The 24,424-nt window shown below is 41.1% G+C and overlaps 1 protein-coding gene and 1 long non-coding RNA gene across 4 annotated transcripts in view; one reads left to right on the forward strand and one right to left on the reverse strand.

Moving 5' to 3' along the window:
* Nucleotides 1–1,740: 1,740 nt before the first annotated feature.
* LOC114160789 (uncharacterized) lies at nucleotides 1,741–2,540 on the reverse strand. Its single transcript, XR_003598852.1, has 2 exons — nucleotides 2,404–2,540; nucleotides 1,741–2,297 (listed from the first exon to the last, which is right to left on the reverse strand). It is a non-coding gene; the product is annotated as an uncharacterized LOC114160789 (long non-coding RNA).
* A 139-nt stretch (nucleotides 2,541–2,679) lies between these two features.
* The window catches only part of LOC114160787 (thyrotropin-releasing hormone-degrading ectoenzyme), a 165,029-nt gene continuing 143,284 nt past the window's right edge, over nucleotides 2,680–24,424 (forward strand). For all 3 annotated transcript variants that reach the window (XR_003598850.1, XM_028043578.1, XM_028043577.1), the window contains exons 1-2: nucleotides 2,680–5,555; nucleotides 15,338–15,582. Coding sequence is in view for 2 of the 3 variants with exons in the window: in XM_028043578.1 (XP_027899379.1) it covers nucleotides 5,061–5,555; nucleotides 15,338–15,582 (740 nt within the window). In the remaining variant the exon portion in view is untranslated. The remainder of the gene's footprint in view (nucleotides 5,556–15,337; nucleotides 15,583–24,424) is intronic.

Raw genomic sequence — 24,424 nt, forward strand, 5'->3', positions numbered from 1 at the left:
ATTTTTGCTCAGTCAAACTCTAGAAGTGTCTTTGTAAACCTTTCCAAACTGATGGATGCCAATCACCTTCTCATTTTTAGGTGAGATTCTTCAGGTGGAGACCATTTAGCCTACTTCATGTTGTCAGACAGGCCCTTCTGAAGTGATTTTTCATTGTATTACTTTTTTTTTTCATTGTGATTTTTCATTGTATTACTTGGTTCGGAATATATAATGTTTACAAATATTACAGTCGTAGGACAGTAAAATCATGGATTTTTCTAAAAAACTAGCCAAATTCTGACTTTTTTCATAGAGCATAGAAAATATTTGACAGGAAGCTACCTGACGCGCCATTGGCTGTTGTTTGCAAAGCAGCCAATCCAGGAGCTCCATTTATGTTGTCTGGCACTGATTGGTTGAACCTCCAAGAGGGGAAGTAAGTTAGACCATAGATGCTAAATTCTGGTGTCGTGCTAAGACAATTTCCAGTGTGTGTATTGTTGCATATTAAGGTAGTTTTGGTGTTTGAACTGAAGAATTAGAAGTATGCTGAATACTAGAATACTAAGCAGCCACTGTATTGCACAAATATACAAACCTTTCTTTAATATTTCTTTTATAGCATCAAAACACATGCTGGTGAAGTTCTTCCTTCCTGAAATAATGCAACTTTTAACCATTTTGCCTCAATGTGATGCATCACTTTCCATCACATAGTCAAGACTTTACCTCATTCTTTGGATCAAATCCCAACGGTGTATATTTAAATGAAGTCAGTAAAGTATAAACGTGAAACGCAGTAAATAACTTTGGCTTAAAGAAGGAAGTGGAGCTACAGGCTCCAGACCCGTATTAGTGTACATGAGACATTTCCTGCTTTAAGCTCTGAAAAATGTGCAGAAACACAACAATCACTGTAAAATTACTGGGTCATGTGAGGCTCAATGAAGCGCTCAGCGGCCTGTGTAAACAGCCAAACAGTTGGACGTTTGGATGCTGATGAGGTCGCCGTGGTAACGAGAGGAACGCTGAGCTCCATCGCAGGGCCAGGTAGCGTTTCACAGCTAATTGGCTTAATAAAAGGAGCTTAAGGTTACAGATTATGGTTAAAAATAACAGGAAGTGATGATAATGTTGGCTCCAATCAAGTTCAGATGAGGTTCATAGTCATATTATTACAGTACAAACACACTTCACTGTGTTCTGAGCCTTTCACGTGGCAGCAACACAAAGTAGAGCATAACTGTGAAGTGGAAGTTAAAGTAGCTGGTTTTCTAAATATTTGTTATATTCTCTGTTTATACAAGTAAATAAAATCCAACTTCTTTCAGTAGATTTGGTGAACAGAGTCCTCTGTGTCATTTAGTTTCAGAATAATCCCTGGTGCAGACAGAGAGGAGTAGAAAGTTGTGGGTTTGATTCCGACCCCTGAGGTTTGAAATGTTTAGTGAATAACACTAGTTATGTAAAAACACTTTGTGGCCCACATTATGAGATAAATTACATGTAAAATGTGCAGAAGTGATCTAACTCTTCCCCATTGTGAAACATAGTGGTGGTAGCATTATGCTATGGGTCTGTTCTTTCCATTAGGGACATTATGTTATGTCATACCTGCTTGTCTCCATTAGTCCTTGTGGACAGCTTTATGGCTTTATGCAATTTTTAGCTCTACTTTGAGATGTAGTTTTTATTTCAGCCTCTTGGGGGCGATAATGTGCTGGTTTGTATAATGTCCTATCAAAGAAGAAGAGCAAGTGGAAAATTGCTGTTTATTACAGTAGAAAAGTTGCAATTTTTGTTGGCTTGTTGTCTCTTGAAAACACCAGATCTATCTTCATTTCCTTAAGATGAACTTTGTTGTTTTTCTTCTTCTGCTCGTCATCCCACCTGTTATCTTTGGCGCCACCTTCTGACCGGGATGATAATTGTCTCTGAAAACATTTGCAGGTCACAGAATCGGGTCTCAGGTGTCCACAGAGACAGGTTAACCTTGATGAAATTTACATCTTTGCGGTCTTGATTCGGTGGAAGTGAACTCTGGTGCGGTTTAATGTACGGCTCTGGTCCACACAGAAATGTTTCTTTTAGTTAAAATCATTTCAACCGTTTTTGCCCTGGTTCCTGAAATTGTTACCAGTATGAAAATGTAATACTTAGCAGCAACAATTACGTGTTTGTCTTCTGGTTCATTAGTTTTATAATCCAAGAAGAAGCTCGACTTTGTTGTTCACTGTTCTTGTTCTCTTGTGTTTACCGCTGAACTCTGTGGAGACTTTATGCCCTGCACTCCACGCTTAGCGCCACTTACAGGACTGGGGGAGGAAAAACAGCATCTTGAACCACTTTGTGAATGAAAACATTTCTGTAAATGGGTGACTGCTCAACAGAACACCACATAAAAAGAAAACAAAAACTTACATTTTGTGGACGTTATGTCCCCAAGTAAAGTACATCCCCTTCCGCCATCCTGTGACGTGTATTGGTACCTTTATTTGCGCACGTGAGCTTGAAGACTTCAGTTGTCTTCATCAGAGGAACACCTAAGCGGGGTTTGGTGGGTGCAGCTCTGCATCACCACCCCTCTTCCCTCCTCTTCCTCTCTCTGTCAGCGCGTGCCTCTCGGAGGGAACAGCAGCTCGCAGTAAAGGCACAGCGCGAGCTCACTCACTCACTCACTCACTCACTCACGGCTGAACAGGAGCAGTGACAACTCTTCCTCCTCTTTCTCCTCCTCCTCCTGGCGGGATGGAGGGGTGCTGATCAGGAGCCGCTTCATCATCACCGTCATTACTGTCAGCTCCGCCATCACCATCATCATCATCAGCACCGGGAGCGGAGCGCAGAGAGAGGGAGGCAGCGAGGGCGGAGCAGCCGCTCTCTGTGGGCTTAAAAAGTTGAGGAGGATCCGGTTTATTACCGGAGCACCGGAGGGGACTCGGACCGTATCCTTCCCCCACCCCGCTGACACGGACGCCGTGTCTCTGGATTCACCGGGAAACCCACCCGCCGTGGTTCTGGATGGATTCGTTCTGGATTCCGGGTCAATAACGGTCCTGCTTTTTTTTTGTTCATCACCCAGAACCTGATGTCCGGTGCTGTGACGGATAGATAAATACTTTGTTCTTAATTATGTTCCGGTGTTTTAACGGTTCGGCGGGTTGGTGACTGTTCCCTGGAGGATTTACGGTGATCTTAACGGATCAATAACGGATTTTCAGACACGAGTCCGGTCCGGCGGCTTTCCCGAACGACTTTCACCGAGCTGTGCCGGGTCCAACGGATCCCGGGACGGCTCCTCGGTGACCGGCGTCTGGCCTCCGCTTCCCCCCGGGGACTGAGGAGGGGGCGAACCGTAGGCAGCACAGCAGGTGTCAGGGAGGGAATGTTCCCGGGACTGGACAGGTCTGCCGACCCGGAGGGGCCGAAGATTACCGAACGCTTCCGAACGAACCCAACGGCGGGAAAACGGGAGAAGTTCTCCGAGGATTTTATTTCTTTAAAATTAGCTAATTTTTATTGAGCAGGTTAGTCTATTCTATTGCTCAGTAACGATCTAATCAACCTCAAAATAGCTGCAGGATAAATTTTCCAAATTTTCCCTTTTATTCTTAGTTCAAATTGTCTTATAATCCTGAATATAAATCCTATTTCTGGATTTAAACTCACAACCAAACAGTTGAATCAGTTTTTATCAATAAATACCTACTAAAATTTAATCTGCTATCAATAAACCCTATTCCAATTTCAATAAACGTCAATTCCAGTTATCGATACGTTTCAAGTCTCTAAACTTCAGTTCTAATCCCATTTTAATTAACATCAACCGCTGCTATCCAACCCTTTCAATTCTGGTTATCAGTCGGTTTTAATCCTATTCATCAGTGGGTTTTAATCCCACTTATCAATCAGTTCTAAGACCATTTCTGTTAGTTTTAATCCTGATTATCAATCGATTCTAATCCCATTTCAATCCATCTGCCACATGAGGCGGGAGGAGTGAACGGTCTCCTCCTCTGTGAAATAAACCCACATGCTGGCTGTAAATTATCCACTTAAACCTCTCCAGAGAAGAAACTGTGAGCCAGAGCCTGCAGTGAGGGTTATTAAGTGCCACATATTAGCACTAAATGCTCTGATTATTTCTAATAAGGGCAGACAAAGCTTAAACTACTCATCTGGGTAGTTTTAACATTTTTCCAATAAACTTGCACTAGAAATGTAACTTAAATCCTGAAGTAATTGAGCAAATCCTGCAAACAATAGCTTTTGTCTAAATTAGAATGAATTTATGACGCAAACTCTGTCAGTAAATGAGATTTTGATCTAATTTAAAAGTCCTGACTCAAAAGCTCCATGCTGACCTTAATGTTCAGGAAGGCGTTTTAATCTCCAGCTGTGTCATCGTTTTAAACCCAAGAGGGTCCGAATGGGCTTTATTTATGCTTTACTGCAGGTCTGGAGGAGCTTTAACTCTGAGCAAATTAACTTTACAGTCACCTGCGGACAATAAGCCGAAGCCTCAGGTCTCCTGCGTTTAGGGAAGCTTTGGTTGATGATCTCTCTTGTTGGACGTGTAAAACTCAGCTGAACTTTTATCCTTTCTGTTGTTTTGATGCAACTTCTGCTAAACTAAAAGTCAGGAAAACTGAGTATTTTCCGGTGGAGGTTTCTAATTTAGCTTCGGCAGCTGGTTTCCTGTGAGACTCTATGGATGGTGTTCTCGCTGGATATCCACATCCTCAACAGCATACCTCCTCCTCGTCCTCCTCCTCATCGTCTTTCACCCTCTCAGTGTCCTGCACAGGAGAAATTGAGCCATGAGGCATTGATTTTCTTCTCGCCGCAAAACCAAAACGCACACGACCATCTCATCCATCCTGGCTTGTCAGGTTTGTTGGCTGAAATGAAAGAAGGGGTCAGTACTGAAGGACGTTTATCACCGTCCGACAGTTAGGTCAGAGGTCATACCAACAAGCAAGCAGCTCAATCACCTATCAAATCATCTGGAACCAGTCTGATTGGAGCGTAGATGAATGCTTTTCCGTACTGGTTTCCATAGAAACGTTTAATGCTCAATGGGACTCAACGACAGCAGCCCCGGCGCCATGCGGAACGGCCGCGGCCTCTCCGACCAATGGGCAGAGTCGGTGGTGGTCCGGCCTCGAACCACAGAGCGCCACATCACGGTGCACAAGCGTCTGGTTCTGGGCTTCGCCCTGTCCATCATCACCCTCATCATCGTTACGGCAGTGGCCGTGGCGCTCAGCGTTCGCTTCGATGATTGCGGTGGACGGGATCGCGGTGGAGGCAGAGGGGAGACGGGTTCCAGAGGGTCCGGAGGGTCGGGAAGACTCAACGGGAGCAGAGGGGAGAGGATGGGAGACAGAGGGGATGAAGAGGTGGTCCAGCCATGGAAAAACTCTCGTCTTCCGGGGTCAGTGAGGCCACGGCACTACGACCTGCAGCTCGCCGTCTACATGGACAACTTCACCTTCTCTGGAGAGGTCAGCATCGAGCTGGAGTGCGTCAACGCCACCAGGTTCATCGTGCTGCACGCCGACCGCCTCGAGGTATGTTGGCATGAGTTTCCTCTAATCTCAAGGGAGGTTAGAGGAAACTTTGTGTGTCTGCAACAACTCAGCTTATGGGAGAACTTGTGGTGCAGAGTAAACTCCTAAAAACATCTGGAGCTACCTCAAACCCGATCCAGGTAGATTTAAGGCGACCAATTGTTCTAGATGCTGACAAGTTTTCTTCATACATGGTAGATTAGAAATATATCTTCTCATAATGCAACATTTGATTTCATATTACTAATCCTACAAAAGAAGTCTAAATGTTAATCTTATCGTGTTTGCTCCAAAAATACCAGTGCTTTAGATTGACGGCTCCTTTCTAAAAGGTTTACCATAAAACGTTTGGCTTACATTGAACAGAGTGACAGATTTTTTCCCAGGTTGTTTTTGGCAATATGTATGTCGCTCAGAGACGGCAGGTTTTAGAAAATTTGGAAATAGCTTAGAAACTGACCTACCTGGGTTGTGCTGGAGACCGTGGAGCAACTTTAGACCATTTTTACAGTGAAACACACCAAATATATTAGGCTACCTACTGTCTATTTTTCACTAGCTTTTTAGCTAGCATCTAGCTTGTTTTGACGTCCGTCATGGCGGAGTGGGGTGCTTTCTGAAGAGCGTGACGTCACATGCAAAGGGTCAACACCTCAAATGTCCAGATGTGACTTTTGTTGCACAGAGATTGTAAACTTAAATCGATCTGAGAACCACAGTGGTCCAATAAATCCTGACTTTACTGAGTAAAATTTGGAGCCGTTACAACTTTGGTAACTTGTCTTGAATCCTAATAGTTGAATTGTCTTGTAATAAACTCCATATCCCACAGGCAATCTTTCGTGGCCGCAGATTAATCTTGAAATTATAATTGTACATTTGTTTATGAAATCTTTATACTTTTTATACTCGGAAATAGCTTTTATGTTTTCCATTTTTGATGCTGAACTCCCCGGCAGAATAAATATTCATTGGATTTGTTCATCCGTCTCCTACGCTCCCGTTTACAGCAGCAGGTTGCAGCATTTATGACGGCATGAATTGATTCAGAACTGTATTTATTTTCCAAAGCAAACAGCATCCAGAGGCTGGAGAGACACTTCCATTACATGGCGAGTTTAAAATTTGCCTCCGAAATTCAAACAAAACTGTAAATTATCAATCACAACAAACCTCCTTTATGTATTTTATACCTCTGTAGGCCTGTCGCGATAAACGATAAATCGATTAATTGTATGATAAATTAAAACTATCGACGTCATTTTAATTATCGGCATTATCGTCTCTTCCGGCCTTTTTCTCTTTCTGTTGATGACACTGAATGGAAAATAAGGCTCAACTCCGGTGCTCTCCACCGACTCCCCCCTTCCTCATTTCCTCAGTGTAAAGCCCAGCGCACAGGACACGATCTTAGAGCTGTCAGCCGATTGTCGGCCCATTTTCAAAACCTGACAGACCACACATTAGCCGACAGAAATCCTAGGTATAACGGTTCGATCGGGTTCGGTCCTGCCGTGTGGTGTCCAACAATGGGCACAAAATAATGGCTACAAGTCCAGTTAACTAATTTTAAAACCAGGCATTAATCAATGCTTTACTACAATCTACCTGCAATGCATGTGGCTAGTGTCAGCGTAAAGTCCTGACTGAATGAAAAATCATTATAATCTATTTACGTCACGTTAACGAAGAACAGCTGAAAAGTTACCGGGTTTATCAACTGCGGTAGCAATTTCGCTCCAACTCCTCCTCTTGTCATTTCTATATTCTTTGCATGTTGAATAAACATTAATGTTGTTTCCACGTATCATCTCCAATGTCCGCTGGACTTCGGGTTGCTCCGTGTCAGCTGTTTGGGATTCCCCCCAGTAATTTCCCCTCAGAAAACACTGAGGAGAATCCGCGCTTTCTGATTGGCTGCCTGTCACATTCAACAGGCTGCGTTAAGCTACCAGTCGGGAAAATCCCTGATTTGGATCGGAGGACGATCTACCGTAACACACCACACAATCTTAGAAAGACCAACGTGCTAAGATTGTTGTAAGGGGAAAAATAGGAGCAAAAAATCATGTAGTGTGAATTATTGCATCAGGTAGTCGATGTGCCCATCTTCTCTATTTAAATCTAATTATTACTGAAGGGCAACATAATATACAGACTTCATAATCTGCCCTCTTTTAGTTGAATGCAGTTTTTATTTCCACTTTGGCTTTATGTTTAGTTTTTTTTTCCAAGTGCATTTTTTCTTAATGGAGACCATTTTATTTTCGTTTTTGGTTGTTTTGTTTATTTTGTTTATCAGTTCCAGTGTTAAATGTTCTTTTGAAAATAAAGTGTATCTATCGTTGGCAGGAAATCGCATGCGTTATTACGTCATTTCCATTAAATCAGTGTAAAAAGGTCTTCAAACAATATTATCGTTTATCGCAATAATTTTTGAGACAATTAATCGCTCAGCAAAATTTGCTATCGTGACAGGCCTATACCTCTGTATTTGGAGCTAATTTTGAATTTTTCATCCATGTTGAGAAAGTTTTGGTTTTGGCTGCCACCATTTCTTGACACTTTAGCCGTATTTTATTGACTGTATTGAGATATAATTCAACATTTTCAGTGAAAAAAACACATTTTAACTCTTTATTTATCTTTCTATAATCGCCTGAATGAGTCGTTCCATCGAAGTGATCAGCTCTTCTGTGAAATATTCAGTGGAAATCATGTTGGTGACATTTCTGGACCAGACCAGTGACCTCATTCTGCAAAAACCCTTCCAGTCAGAACTGATTCTTGTTATGGTTATAATGGGGCCAACATTAAGTTCAGTTCATTCAGGTTAAAAAAGAAGGAATTGGTGTTTATGGTTCACTACCAAATCATGCTGAAGTTCACATCTCAAACATGAACTTGTTCTTCTTCATTTATCATATTTTACTTCATTCAACAGCACATCAATTATATCATCACTTGGTCTCTTGCCACCTCATTTATCTCTGTTTAAATATGTCCTGACCAAATCCACATCTATGCTGTTGTTTCTGCTACTTACCTAAAAGTTGGATATGATGTCAGAAAAAGCTGCTTGTACTTCAGGTTTGTCATGTAGAAAACAGCCTGAATCTAGAAACTTGTTACACTGCGTTGTTACCTAGCAACCCAAGCATAGCTCCGCCCACATCGTTATTAGACTTTGTCCAAACATAGAAGAGTATTTCTAAAACAATGGGATAGTTTTCAGAAAACCCACACAAATATGCCACTCAATTGTTTTTAACATGCCAAACCTAGAGGGGGCACTGTAGTGCAATGCCAAAACCTATGTTAGCCAATCAGAATCCTTCAAGGCAACCACAACTTCCTGTTAGGAATAAAACATGTCGCCAGGAGGTTTATTAATATAGTCTGAACTACTTTAGAGTATTGTTTTGGAATATAAAGTTTATAAGACACAAATCAATGTCCACTGTGAGTTGTGTCAAAAGAAGTAAGGGATATATTGGGGCAAGACCCTGAAACTCTTTCTCAAATCTCCACTTCATTGAATTTTCATAAATAATCATTTTTAGTGACATAAAACTGAGTTTTCATGTGAATGAAAGTCTAAAACGTATAAAAATGTATTTGTTTTTCTCAGATATCTGGTTACATGTGGACTATGCCTTCGAAGACGAAAACATTTGGTCAGCTGGTTTTACAAACGCACAATGGCTGCTGGAAGAAAAAAAAAACAAGAGTTGCTGAGTTACTATCAATCAATCAATCAATCAATTTTATTCATAAAGCACCCTTCATACTAAAAGCAGCTCAAAGTGCTACCCAGAAATCGCTTTCTGCATCCATTTTCATGTGTATAAAGTATTAGTAAACATTTAGGTAGGGGGTGTGGCCAGCAAGAGCTTATTTACATAAAAGTGATAGAACCCTAAAAGGTTTCATTCTGAAAGGAGAGCAGAATAAGCAGAACTGAGCAGATTAAAACCTCATGATCTGAGAATCATTTTGAGCAAGATAGGTAAAGATTTGAGCTATTTTAGTTTGTTTTAAAAGAAAGCACAATAGATTCTCTTGAATGATTACATTGTCCCCATAGTTACTACTACTAGCAAGGTCTAATGAAGTTGGATTCTTGTGGCAATATGAGGACATTGTGCTGACCCATTTGGACCACCAGGAAGGATTTGCAAAGATGGATCGTCATCATCTGTGACCTGAATCAACCAAACGTGAACAAAACTCTGGTATTTTTCAGTTAAAGCCAAACTTAAACCTTACTTTAGTTACAGATTTACATCATAAAATGCTGCAACTTCTGAGTGTATATTGATGCATTTTAAATGAAGCTGAGCTAAAACAGCAGCTGAAGCCTTCATAAGCATTTCCTTAAGATGCTTTTCCAAACAAGAGTGTGTTTGCAGCCAGATGTCTGCTCTGCGTCTGGAAGAAAACCCCAAACAAAGAAACCCTATTCCCACTTTCGGCCTCCCGGATTCCTCTAACGAGGCTAATTAGCTGCCAAAGTTGCTGCTTCAGCCTGAAGTGGGATGGCAGGAGAGCGCCTGGGAGAAACGCGGCGGCAACGTGATTTTTCACAGCGTTCATCTGGGCTAATGTGAGAGATGGATAAATGTGTCTAATTTGGGCCAGGGCCAATTAGGAGCCCTGCGGCCTGCCTGGTGTTTGTGTCCGGCTGCAGGTGAATTAATGGCTGTTGCTGGGCATCAGGCAGCCCTCCTAAGGTGTCCTCACACTTAATGGAGTCTGAAAAGGTAAATGGCCGCCATGTATAAACCCAGAAAGCAAACCCCCCCCCCCCCCCCCCCCAAAAAAAACTGTGTAAATATAGCAGCAGCTGGTGGGGGAGGAGGAGAAAAATGTTGAGATCTTTGGATTTTCGAGCGATTCCAGGGAAAAAAAGCGGAGAAGATTCTGCTGACCTTTTTAAAATGAAAGGAAAGCCCTGCAGGCAGCCGGCGGTTCAGCTCATGTCAATGATAATGAACAAGTGGCGCCTCTTTCCGTTCTAATTTCTGCTTCCTCCGGTCGCGTCCTGCCGTCCTCCGGCTGGGACACTGGGACGCTCCGGCCCTTTAAATCACGGATCCGGCGTTGGCGTTTTAACACCCGGCCCGTCTTAACGTGCGTATTGATTGGTCAGCTGATCTGACAGGACAGTGAGAGTGCAGAGAGGCTGCTGGGAAGCGACTTCACCGCTCTAACCTTGGCTGATTCCTAAAGCAGCGTTTTTATGGTTTTTCCATTATAGCCGGGCCGCGGTTCATTACCGGGTCAGACGGAGCCGTCAGATTTATGATTATTCAAACGGAGGCCGACAGGAATGTCAGCGTACGCTCTCCTGCGATCGCAAACCAAATCTATTTAGGATGGAGAGTTTTCAGTGACAGGAGTCTGAAACCAAAGGCTGCTGGAGCACGACAATCTGACAGCCAGCGCTGCTTTTCTTCTTCTTCTGCTCTCGGTTGATTGATGTTTTCATAGATACTCAGTTGAACTTGGGCCACGAATCAACTTTGATCCAAGCCGTCCCATAATACTTCTGGCTGAATGTACACCAAGTGACATCCAAATAGAGAAACCCAATTCATATTTTCTGTCAGATTCTTTTTTTTCTTTTCTTCAGCAGTTTAGTCTGAATCCCATCAACCGGCTACATTTCTGGGATCCGTTAGCGAATCTGTTAGCTTAGGCTACGTTCATAACAGGCGACATAGGGCTGGACGACAAATCAGAAACAATATAGGTGGACATTTCATCAATATCAATGATTAATATGCCTAATAGAATATTCAAAATATATTTATTGAATTCCGATCCAAAATCACACAGCATTCTGGGAGATGTAGGCAGAGAGAAGGTTTAAGCTGCTCAACCCTAGCTAAGCAAGGTTGGTGGAATCAACTAACTCGCTTGTTCTTTGGTTGTCTAGCAACAAACTGCTGGGTAACATCAGTTTCAAGTTCCCCCCAACTTTGTTTTTCATGACAGTCTGAACGGCCCGATTCAGTTCTTTGCCTCTTCCATATGTGGAGCTAAATCATATCTGATCATTTTCAAAGTTTCTGAACTCATAGAATCTGGAGAGGATCTTTACTTTAGCTGTGAGATAAAACACAACGAGCTGATTGATCAGTGTTCATGTCCTGGACTGTTGCTCTGTTTCCGTTATTGTGTCATGCAGAAAAACTCATTGATTATGGATAAATCTGGATTTCTTTCCTCTTTTTGCACAAAAGGAGGAGTGTTCAAATAAAAAAATACTATTGCTCCCAAAAGAAATGGAATAAAAAAATTGTGATGCATCTGCAGATAGTCAGGTTATTTAAGGCTGATATTTATTCTTTTGTCCTCTTTGTAAGGGAATTAGGGCCACAGCAAAAAAATAAAATTCTGACTTTTGTTCTCTCCGTATTTTGACTTTATTTCTCAAAATTCTGACTTCTTCTCAGGTTTTTTTCTCCAAATTCAGTCTTGAATCTCAGAATTCTGGGACTAAATTCTAAACCTTGATGGGGAAAAAAAGAATTTTGAGAAAAAAGTCAGATTTGTTTTGCAGTGGCCCTTCCTGTGTCCTTCACTTTCAAGTTGTTCCAATAGCTCAACATGCAGGGACGAGGACCAAAATGACATTAAAATAAAAATCTGTCAAAAGTGTTTAAGTCTGCCTGATTAAAAGGACTGACTGGCTTTAAATCATAGTGTTTTCTGTTTGTAACTTATTGAATATTTTTGAGGCACCTGGCTCCCCAGGGGGTCTCCCATCCTGACTGAATCACACCAAGCCGTCCTCAGCGGCTCTTTAGCGGCAGCTCCAGGTTTTTACAGCCAGGATAATAAAGAGTTGTGTCCAGAAACGTGTCCGTGTTTCCAGCGAGGAGCGTCTCCAAGAGTCCGGCCAAAATAAAAAGCAATTTGAGGCGTTTGAAGGCGCCTCGGAGCTGCGGACTCAGCAGAAAAGCCTGAAACAAATCTGTTTAATCCCAACGTTTCCTCTCCGTGTCAGCAGAGCCTCTGTCCTCATCGACCCATTCCTGAACGCACCGCGCTGCGGGACCAAGCAGCACTCTGCCTCTAATTGGACCCAGAGGTTGGGAAGAGCCCGTCCCAGTAACACCAGTTAGTTAATGCGGGCTTCATTACTGGCTTATAAGTGGTTGATGTTTGATCCTTCCTTCTGCCGGCTTTCAGAACCACATCTGCGTCGTTTTATGTTGTGTTTGGGCTCCAGGGAGCGCCGTAACTGGGCCAGTCTTAAGTAAATATTAGCAGTGCAGGAGTATTTTGGTAAGAAGGTCAGACGGAGAGTATGCAGCGAGTAAAACCAGGCTCGGCTTTGTTCTCTGTTTACGTTCAGAGCTGCGCTGCCGGGCCCGTCTGAACCAGCCACGGATTTCAGGAGGAAATGCAAGAAAGGATCGAATTCAAAGTGGAGCAGAATCAGGAAGAACATTTCTTTAATTTCATAAATATGACTCTGAAAAGTGTGGCGTGCTTTTAGTACCTTAAAGGGTTGAAATGGTGAACTGGATTAATTGTAATGAGTCTATTATTGAAATAACCAAACTAATTTAGTAATCGGTTATAGTAGTAGTAGTAAGTAGTAATTGATTTATCATTAAACATGTGCTGCTTCTTTTTGTTAATAACCTTTAGAGCAGTAATTAAGCCAAAACTGTACAAAAATATGTACATTTCCGCGCATGTGTACGCTCCAGTAGCGTCTGCGTGGCGATGTCATGACGTTCGGCGTAGTTTCAAAATGGTCGCCGACGGACATCAGATTTTTTTACTTTTTAACATCAATTTTGGAAACAATTTCAATCGATTCTGATTAGAAGTAAATGAGAATCAATAATATGTAAATCGATATGTTTAAATCAATACTTCTTGGGTTTTTTATAACCTGACGGCAGCTCCTTCTACTGTTAGCTAGTTTCAGTAAGTGGCTGAAGAGGAAGAGGAGCTGATGAAGGCAGAAAAGGCTTCAGTGAGGGACCGATTCTGCTCCAGTCAGGAAAACACTTTAAACTCAGCAGCTGATTAATTTTAGAAAGGCTCCTTGTTCTTGTTGCATCATCTCACCCTTGAAAAGAATCAGAGTTCAGATGTTTTTTTGTGTGAAGTGTCGGGTCCTGCTCCGCCCACAGAGCTGACCCACGGAGCCCGGTTCACTCAGCCGCTGATTAAACCGCTCAGGACTGAGTGGGAGAGCCGCTTCTCTCCTCCATCTTGTTAGTTACTTTGCACCTGCTTGCTTTGATTATTTTTTTTTTTCTCCAGCGTGCTCCGAGTTTGGTGACATTTCATTTAATTACCATCCAATCCCCAGTCAGCTTGAACCTGAGCTGCCGTCTAATCAGCCGGGACAAGTGAGAGCACCTGTGATGCTCTGGGCCTGTGATGAGCCGGGCGCGGCGCCGCGCTGCGCTGCTGTCACATGTGACTCTCTGCTCGCTTTCACTGCTTCTGTTTCTTCATCTTATGGTCACTTTCAGTTCACAAACGCCCAACGTTTCCCTTCTGCTGCTATTTGGGGAAATCTGTCAATTAATTCAGCAACATGTCCGCCAGTCAGAGGAACAGCTGCTGTTAACATTAAGTAATGTTGCAGTTTGTCATAGTTTATCCAAACAACAGAGGGCGCTGTTCTGGGACTCACCAAACAGATCTATTGTTTATTTTAATTCAGATGAAGAAACAAAAACATTGCACATTATTTCCATTTTATTATAGATAATTAAAACATAATGCATTCATGATCTGTATGTAATCATGGAGTAAATTGTTGCTTTTTTTCATTATTTTAAACTTGAAAACCAACAAAGTTTAGTTTGTTGTGCTGCAGTCGGGACAAATCAGGCAGTAAGTAAAGTTTTAAAATGAAATGAAATGAAGGGGAAATTAAACGGTTTATATTTAGTTTTGGTGTAAAATATCATGTTTAGTGATGTTGGGCGACATGATTCACTTTTGTTACCTGACAAAATGTCATGTTTAGCTTTATGTAATGAAATGCACCATTTTGTCTTGTTTCATTTTTGTTGCGTGACAAAATGTGATGTTAAATGACAAAATGCAACATGCAGTTAAACAGTTCAGTGTAATTCTGGATTAAATGCAACTTTTGGTGTCATTATTCCATAAAATGTGTTTTAATGAAGCAGCAAATTCTTTATTTGTTGTCTGGGTAGAAAAGTCAGATTCTGTCACTCCATGGGTTGAAATATTGCCTCCAAATCAATGAGCTGAACTTTTTGAAATCATTGCAGATTAAAATGTTGCTCTTCACATTGTTACAGCTTGAATATTTTAAAATGGTTCCAGATAAAATGTTTCTGTTTGACATCACTGTAGGTTGATGTCGTTGCTTTCGATTTGCTGTCCTGTCGAAATGTTGCCCTGGCAATAATTGGCGATTGACGTTGTTTCAGGTTGAAATGTTTCTCTTGAATTCATGTCTGGTTGAATTGTTCTTTGACATTTTTACCATTGAAATGCCATTTTTAATGTCATTATTCATTAACATGATGGTTGCGGTGCTGCGTTCAGCAGGTTGCATGTCAGTGAGTCGATCTGAAATATCACAGGTTGAAATGTTTGAATCTGAGGAAATTAAACATTTTATTCCTTTAGCGTTTTATTTCAGAACAAAAACCGTTGATAATTTTTATAGTTTTGTTCTTTAAGATGTTTGACCACTAAGTGAAGACTTAGAAAAGTTACACTTGAAGGATGTTTGACAGATGATCCAAACCTCCTTCTCTGTTCAGGTGGACCGGGTTTCCGTGGCAGCAGAGAGCGGCGCCGGCGGCCGGGCCGCCAACAGGCCAGGGGGCGGAGTCATGCGCGTCCACCGCCACTTCCCCTTCCCGGTCAATCAGATGTACGTGGTGGTTCTGCACCGCGAGCTGAAGCCCGGCAGGCTGTACCGGCTCAATGTCAGCTTTGACGCCGCCATCGAGGACGAGCTGCTGGGATTCTTCAGGAGCTCCTACACCCTGCAGCGGGAGAGACGGTACACACACACACACACACACACACACACACACACACACACACACACACACACACACACAGAGCAGCAGGTCGTTCCACTAGAAAAGGTCACAGCCTCACACCCACGACATTGATTAACTCTCACACACCATAATGTGTGTGTTGCAGCTGTCAGACCATACACACACACTCACTCCCTCTTTATGAAATTCCCAGAAGCTCTTGTGTCGTTTCCACGTCAGGTCTGGTCCCCAAGGGACTGATGGGAAACCGGCTTTGAGATGATGCGTGTTTGTGTTAGCGCTCTGTACTCAAACAGCTAATTGGCTGGAATCCAGTTTCCAGGCTCCTGATTGGCTGTTGCTTTGGGTTTCTGATCTAAAATGTGATTCTGCAGCTAACGCCTGAGACAGATCACTGAATCATCTGGGCTCATAGCTGAGCTGTGACTCAGCAGCAGACGGAGATTATTTACTGAATATTTGACTGTAATCTGCAGATAAAGATGATGAGTTTGGTGCTCAGGTTCTAAAAACTAAACCTCACCTGAGAGTCAGGCTGGAAGGAGTATAGAGGAGCCTTATTTTAGTTAGTTTACTCTACCGCATCCCACAATGCAACACAAACCTGGCAGCCGCTTCCCTGTAAGCAGCTGCTAACTCTGGAGTTTGTCTCAGTGCTGAAGTTTACTGAAGTACAACCACAAAAACCTGAGGACTGAAAACATCGAGATTCACTCACCTTGTTTCCATCAACTTATTTTTATTATATGTACAATTTTGCAATTTTGAAGGATTGCAAAATTCAAAGTTCCTCAGCAGAAAAGTTTCTACGCTCACTAGAGGTGCTTTTTATGATTTCTGAAAAACAGTTTGTGTTCTAAAAATTAGACGGAAATTTATTTCCTGAATAAATTTTGACGTAGTGAACTCTTACCAGAGCCACGAAACTCTGGAAAACCTTGAAGTCTGATCCACGCTAATTCATGTTAGCTTGTAACTTCTACTTCCTGTTTATTACAGCCAATAGTGGCGTCAACATCTGAGGAAATTGCGCTTTACGTGGCCAATGTTGATTCACTCCAAACACCTAATTCACATTTTCTTCTTAGCGATATTTTCCAACATTCACCTGAGATGCCGTTTAAATTTAAAAGCTAAACTTAATTGTGACACATACGTCTGTGGTGGGTGCTGTAGAACTTTTTTATTTGTGCAATATTAGCTGAAAGCATTTTAAGTTGTAAATAAAACATTTTGCTGAAATTATTACGATAAACGATAACATCGTCATTTTGAGACAATTAGCAGATTTACGATGTAAGTTTGCTCTCTCAAAGACCAATATTATACTTTAATTTAGTAAACACTCTGGAACTATAAGATATTTTAAATGTCCAAAATAAAACTAAATAACCAAAACAATAAATAAAACGGAAATAAATACCAACTATGTCAATGTCAAATTTATTTATATAGCAATTTTAAAAACAGGTTTAAAACCGCACCAATAGAGGGAAATAATAATAATACAAATAATAAGTAAGTGAAATAAAAATAAAACATCACAACAGAAAAGTTCCAGTATCAGGCCTCAATTAAATGGCAACGAATAAAAATAAGTTTAAGAAGTGATTTAAAATGACCAAAAACATAAACATTAATAAAATGTTTTATAAAGTCTGTAAACAAAATTTACCTTAAAAAAATATTAGCCAGAATTGAAATGATCAAACTCATTCTAACTTATCGTGAATAATTGAATTGGTTTGTGTTATAAGCTGGACATTTCAACTGTAACACAGTTAAACTGTTTATGTGGATAAAAGTGAGGTTTGCAGGATCTCTGGGGTCAAACTGGTGCTGGTAGTTGGACGGACCTGCTGCCCTCTGTAGGCTGAACACTGCGGTGCACTCTGATCCTCCGCAGGGTGCCGGTTTGTTTGGTCTCCAGTCCTTCTCTCCAGATAAATCTGAACTTTTTAAACTGAAATTTGAGCTGGGATCTCTTCTTCTGTGGTTGTGCATCGATTTCTTCTACAGCTTTCATCTTCGTTCTGCTCCGATTAATTTTTTGCTTGAAAGTTTTTTTTTAATACTTTCCTCAGTTTTTATCGTGGATGTAACTGGTGTCCTGCTAACTTTATGGAAAGCTGTAAAGCACAAATGATCAACCGTCCAAGTTTAGTTTCCAGAGCTGAAAGTGATGAAAACATTCATTGTAAATTGATTTTATGGCACTGGAGCCAACCGTGTTTATTTAGCTCAGTAATGTGTTAATTAGTGCTAATGAGTCGGAGTTCTGTACCTGCCAAGAAGCTGCTGCTTGTTTGCTCCAGTCAGACAGCAGCTGATGTGGTTCTGTTCAGCAGAGAGGAGGAACGGGACCGGATCAGAACCGGAGCAGGACTGTCCAACGTTAACCGTTGTCGTTTTAATCCGCCACTCTTCCGTTTCTACAGTAACGTGATCGGTCCGGTTTGGCATCAAACAGGCAGCGAACTGACTCAGTCCGACTCGGTGATCACAGCGATCGGCACCGATCCGATAGAAATAACAGCAAACATCAGCAGCAGACAGTTATTAACACTTAGAGAAAGCTCCAGAGGAAGATGTTCTGTCTTCACAGGTTGTTTTTTTGTTTTTTTCCTCTAATAGGTGAAATTATGGCTCTCACTTCAGCTTCATGCTGCGTCGTCAGCCTGAGCTGCTGCAGCGCTGCAGGTTATCATTTTAAAACCATTATCATCAACAGTCAGAACCTTTCAGTCAACGTGTTACAAACCTCCAGGGAATTATGGTCCAACTTATAAAACACAATATTTATCCCATTAGTTTAGTTTATTGGTTTGTTCTGAATGGAACTTAAAAAGAAAAAATCTAATAAAAGTTCAAGTAGAAAGAAGTTGCAGTAAAAATCTTTATTCCTGCATTAAATCAGCTGCTATTAATATTTACATCCCAAACAAAACATGAGCAAAATGTTCACATACTGTCACATTTTAATAAAACACACTACATCGCAACAAAGCTTTAGGTTTCAGAAGAATCTCTATAATCTAAAAAAAAACATTCACAAGAATAATCACCAATGAATCAAACAGGAAGTGCTTTTATTTTGTAAGAACCTGAAATATCCTCACAGATTAGCAACAAAAGACGTTAAGTGAAGCTTCACCAGGTCGTTATAAACTTGGTAATAAGTTGAATCTCAAGTCTTTAGAGTGCAAGATAAAGTTTTAATTTTTGTTAACTAACTTATGACTTGGCATGTCAAAAAATACAAAAAGCAAATAAACAAAAATAAATTCTGTTTATTAAATCCTTTTTAAACTAAAAAATCCAACATTTCTTGCTCTGTAAACGCATGTAAAAGACATGAACATATTTAATGCCTTTTTTAAAGTTTGATAAAAATCTGATAGAGTTTTTGTATGGAGTTAATTTCCTGCCATAATGTTCCACACAAATAAAACTTATTTTACAAACAAAGTGTCCCTCCTTCATATGAGCCTCTCTGCTCTCACATACATGAACTAGAACTAGATTTTACTGTAATTTTTGGAAATTGTCCTGTAGATGTTATTGGCAGTTGTCTCAGTGGCGCCCCCTTTTTTCATAGGGGAGTGAATACTTCACTCAATTTTAGGTATTACGTGACTTTTGGCAGAAACCTTCCGTAGTTTCGGATTGTTCCGTATGTGATTGGAGATCAGTTTAAACTCCATACAGTTTAATTTGTTTTCAACATTTTGGCAGGAAATTATCTCCGTATTCTTTGATCCAAAGATTAGAATAATGTAATTTAAATTATTTTTCTGTTGGATTACAAACTACCAAATAATCTGCAGCACATTTTTTGCCTTTCATTAGTATCTGTTACTGCTTGTTTGGATTAAAAAGTTTATTCAGGTGAGTTTTTGTCTGACTGATTTAAAATGAAACCAGAGAAGTCTGTGCTTTAATTTAACCGTAGTTTGACGTATTTAATTTTTTTACATTAGCAATCAGCAGGATTCACTTCATGACTGTCGTGTCTGTTAGTCTACACCGTAGAGTAAATGAAGGAAACCGGCTGCGGTTTAGACTGCTGATGTTTTTCAGTCGGTGTGAAAACATCCAGTAATATAAAAATGTTTCGCTGCTGAACAGATGAATTTAATTTCTGCTGCGTTCTGATGATTGATCTGATCTGCAGGTCAGGATGACAGAATCCGTCTAACGTGTTTTTTCTTCATCATATTTCTGTTGCCTGCAGGCGTTGATGTGAACAAAGAGGGAGATTATAATGAGGTGATATAAAACCCATGTAGAAACTGGTTTTATCTTAGTTCATGTTCTGGTTGCCATGGTTTTGTTCTTTAAAGTGTATTTGCAGCAGCTTGTTAGAAAAATGAAATCAGGTCTGATTTCCTTTCTGCCAGACGTTCTGGCACACACTGAGCTAAAACTCTGCACCAATCAGATCCCTCCTGTGTGTGTGTGTTTACTTTTCCCATGTTCCCCGGCAGCGTGTGTTGGGATCGATCTGGGATCGATGTGGCAGCTGCTGCACCAGCGCAGCTCGATCACAACACAACGAGCGGCTAGTTAAAGTTAAACGCAGCTTCTGGGGGGAAACCTGCCCACTGTCCGCTCCGTGCACAACCTGATTGGTTTAATGTCGTATGAAAGACAAACGGGCTTTTCTGAGCAGCGCGGTTCGTGTTTACACCAGCAGAATAAAGATTTTTCTAACACACGGCGTTGCTGAGAGCAGCAGTTGGACGGATTTGTTGGAGTTAATCTGGTAGAATATGGGAAACCAGAATCCTAATTTATCTGAGGAAAGCTGATTAATGGGTTCTGAAGGCTCTCCCCTGGTCCATGCTGCTGCTTTCTAGTTATCCGCCATCTTGAAACAATCGAAACATTTCTGGTAACTGACCAGAAACAGGAAAAGGATGTTCTGATTTGTTATCTGGTGAATAACTTTATGTTGCATTCATATTTACACAAAGGTAGGAATGTAAAAACGCACAATAAGAATAAGTTTGTACACTAAAGTCAAATTTACAGCATATGAAAATGATACTGTATAGTTTTTAAAAATAAATTGCAACTGATCATTTGTGTATTTATTACAGAAGGTGATTAGTGCCACTGTGAAAAAGAAAAAGTATGCAGACTATTAGTCCACCAAATTCTGGTATAAAAGTTTAAATTCTGCGGAAAAAATGTTACATTTTGAGATAATTGTTGTTCCGAGTGGCTCCAACGCTCTGCAATTATTAAAAATATGGAAAACAAGGCAATTTATTTATGTAGCACATTTTCAGCAACAAGATAATTAAAAATGTTAGAAGTAAAATTAAACATTACATAAGTACAGGAAAACAAGGACAAACTAACTGATTTATCAGTTATCAGCGACTTGATTTACAGCAAATATACTGTTGGAGAAATTGATTTTTAAATCTAATTTTCCTGGAGAACTTTCTGCTGCAAGCAGCCTGTGTGTTCTGGGTCTGTACAGTACTGAGGTGTGTGTTAGCTTCAGGATTAGCTTGATGCAGCCATGCAGCTAACGCTAACCCACTGTGAGAATAGCTTAATATGTGGAGCTCCGCTAAACCCCAGACTGAGTTTAGATACTTGTGAAGCTGATAGAGGGAGAATGAATTAGTCCAGTTAAACCAGTTTAGTTCTGCTCAGTCCTTCTCTCTGTAGCTGAACAGGAACCATCAGCTGGACTTTAATCAATCAATCAATCAAATTTTATTTGTATAGCACATTTCAGCAGCAAGACATTTCAAAGTGCTTTACATCATATCAAACACAGAAACACAAAGCAACATAGAATCAACTATCAAAACATGACATTAAATCAAGTTCCATCCATAAATTTGTAATTGATTACATTTCAAATACAATTCTAAACAGGTGAGTTTTTAGTCGAGATTTAAAAGAAGTCAGTGTTTCAGCTGTTTTACAGTTTTCTGGAAGTTTGTTCTAAATTTGTGGTGCATAGATGCTGAAAGCTGCTTCTCCTCGTTTGGTTCTGGTTCTGGGGATGCAGAGCAGAACCAGAACCAGAACCTGAGAGGTCTGGAAGGTTGATACAACAACAGCAGATCTTTAATGTATTGTGGTACTAAGCCGTTCAGTGATTTGTAAACTAACAACAGTATATTAAAGTCTATTCTTTGAGCTACAGGGAGCCAGTGGAGGGACTTTAAAACTGGTGTTATGGTCTCTATCTTCCTGGTTTTAGTGAGAACACCAGCAGCAGCATTCTGGATCAGCTGCAGCTGTTTGATTGATTTGTTGGACAGACCTGTGAAGACGCTGTTGCAATAATCAATACGACTAAAGATGAATGCATGGATGAGTTTCTCTAGATCTGGCTGAGACATTAGTCCTTTAATCCTGGAAATGTTCTTCAGGTGATAGAAGGCCGACTTTGTAACTGTCTTTATGTGGCTCTGGAGGTTCAGGTCAGAGTCCATCACTACTCCCAGGTTTCGGGCTGATCACTGGTTTTCAGTTGTAATAACTGAATTCAGTTTGTAGTTTTCTGGCTCCAGGTGGTTTTGAATTTAGTGACTTCTATCAGTTTCTCCTTTAAACTCCTGAGTGTTTCCTGGCTTTTCATTTTTTAGACATCAACATGGAGAACCAGAGATGGTCAGAGACGATAAATGCGATTTAACATGCATTAAAGGCGACCTACTTTACAAAATTTCTACTTGGAGCGTCTTTGTACTTCCACTTGGTTTTCTAATTCTTCTAAAAACAAACTGCCCAGCTGTGTTTAGTAATAAGTTCGTGTTTTTTGGTATCTGGAAAATATGCCGTTTCAAAAACCTTCTAGTTAAGTCGCACTGTGCTGTTACCTAGCAACCCCAGCGGAGCTCCAGCACGTTTGGTCAGCTGGTTTTACTGCTGGACAATGGCTGCTGGAAAAAACAAGCGTTTAGTTGTTGACTTACCATCCAGAAAGCACTTGATGCATTCCTGTCGGTTGTGCAGGAGGCTCCACTTCTGCTTTTCAAAGATGTACAGTTGTATAATTGTGGATCTGTAAGCAGCCATTTTCACATGCGAGTGTAAACGTTGAGTTGGGGGCGTGGCTAGCAGCAGCTTATTGGATTTAAAGTGACAGGAGGCCCTAAAACGGCTTAACTAAAATCTTACTTAAAAAAGATTTTGTTCAGAAAAATGTAATGAACATGTTTTGTATAGGCCATAGACCAACCCTAACCCGTTAAAGGAAGCATAATAGGTCACCTTTAGTGATAATGTCTCACTAACGTCAATCTGAACAGTGAAATTATTATTACTTGATGTATCAAACCACACTGAGCATCGCACACGGAGGATGATGATGATTTTAGGACAGGTCAAAGTTCGTGTTCTCCTCCAGACTGGAGGAACTCCAGGGAAGAAGAGCGGTTTAAAACGTTTGCCCAGCAGCAGCAGCGCTACGTTGGCAGGACGAACACGATGGTCCCGGAGTCTTCCTGGCCGGATCGTCAGACTAATTTCCCAGAAATTTCTCCCACACGCTAAACGATGTCCATAACTGCGCTTGGTTAGGCAGAATTGATCCCGTCTGAAATTGGCCATGAAATGAAACTTAATTCAATTCCTCGCAGCATCCTCATCCTCACCTTCATCCTCCAGCCTGAGAGGAAAGGATCAGAGCAGGAAGTGGCGGTGGCTCTGCCCCCTGCAGCCGCAGCATTCCTGTTCCCAACAACTTCCTGTTTAAACCGACAACTTCCTCTTCGGCGTCTCAGGGAGAAATCCTCTAAAGTTTGTTCCTTTCTGCTGAGAGGAAGAACAAGAAGAGAACAAACTTCTTTACACAATTTAATCTGAGTTTAAATCCACTTCCAGCTTTCTCTCCAGATCTGCTGCAGGATTTTCTGTTTAAATGGATTTTCCTGAAGTGGAATCTGAAAAGTGTGGCCTGCATTTTTGGGTTTTTTCAGCTCTGACTCAACTGAATGAAATGACAGAATGAGCATTTTTAGTTCAAACTTCGTCCGATCAGTCAGAGACGCATAATCTCAGAGATTCTCAGTTGGATTTAAGTCTGGACTTTAACTAGGCCATTCTGACATGAATGTCTCTGACTGTTCAAAATCTGTGGCAGGGATCAGAAACAGAAAAGTGGAACTGAAAAAGGAAAAACTTCTTCATGTTCGTCTTTTCTAACAAACCTGTGGAAGAAAAACGCTCCAGAGAAGAAGAGGAGAGAAAAAGACGAGTGGAAACGAGAGAAAAGGATGAGGAGGACTGGGAAGAAAATGTGTAAAATAAATAAAAATGGATGGATTATCAAAGGAAAGAGGAGGAGGAGGGAACGAGTGAAGCCAGGCAAAGGTGAAAAAAGAAGTAAATTCTCAACAGAGGTGAAGAAGAAAAAAACATGAAGATGAGAAAGAAGAGAAGAGGAGTCAGTGATGAAGAGGAGGGATTACGCTCAGATGATGGACTGCATGAAGAAGAAGGGAAGGAAATCTGAAAATGAGAAGGAAGGATGAGGAAGGAGGGAGAGATAAACGGATGCAGAGAAGCAAATTGAAAGGAGCTGTGGAGAGGTGAGGAGGAGGAGGAAGAGACGAATAATAAACAGAGAGGCAGGCGGAGGGAGAGAATAATGGAGGGAGCCTGAGAGGGACGAGATAAAGAGAGGATCTATTAGAGAGGAGGATGAGCCTGTTACACACACACACACCCACACACACGATGTGACATCCTGCTGCCACGGTAACGCCTGTTCTAACAATAATCCTGATTGACTGGCAAACACACACACACACACACACACACACATTCATGAAGTGATACTCTGCTTAATCTGAACAAGAGTGG

The sequence above is a fragment of the Xiphophorus couchianus genome, chromosome 17 (genome assembly GCF_001444195.1).
Source record: "Xiphophorus couchianus chromosome 17, X_couchianus-1.0, whole genome shotgun sequence".
In the NCBI taxonomy this organism is placed as follows: domain Eukaryota; kingdom Metazoa; phylum Chordata; class Actinopteri; order Cyprinodontiformes; family Poeciliidae; genus Xiphophorus; species Xiphophorus couchianus.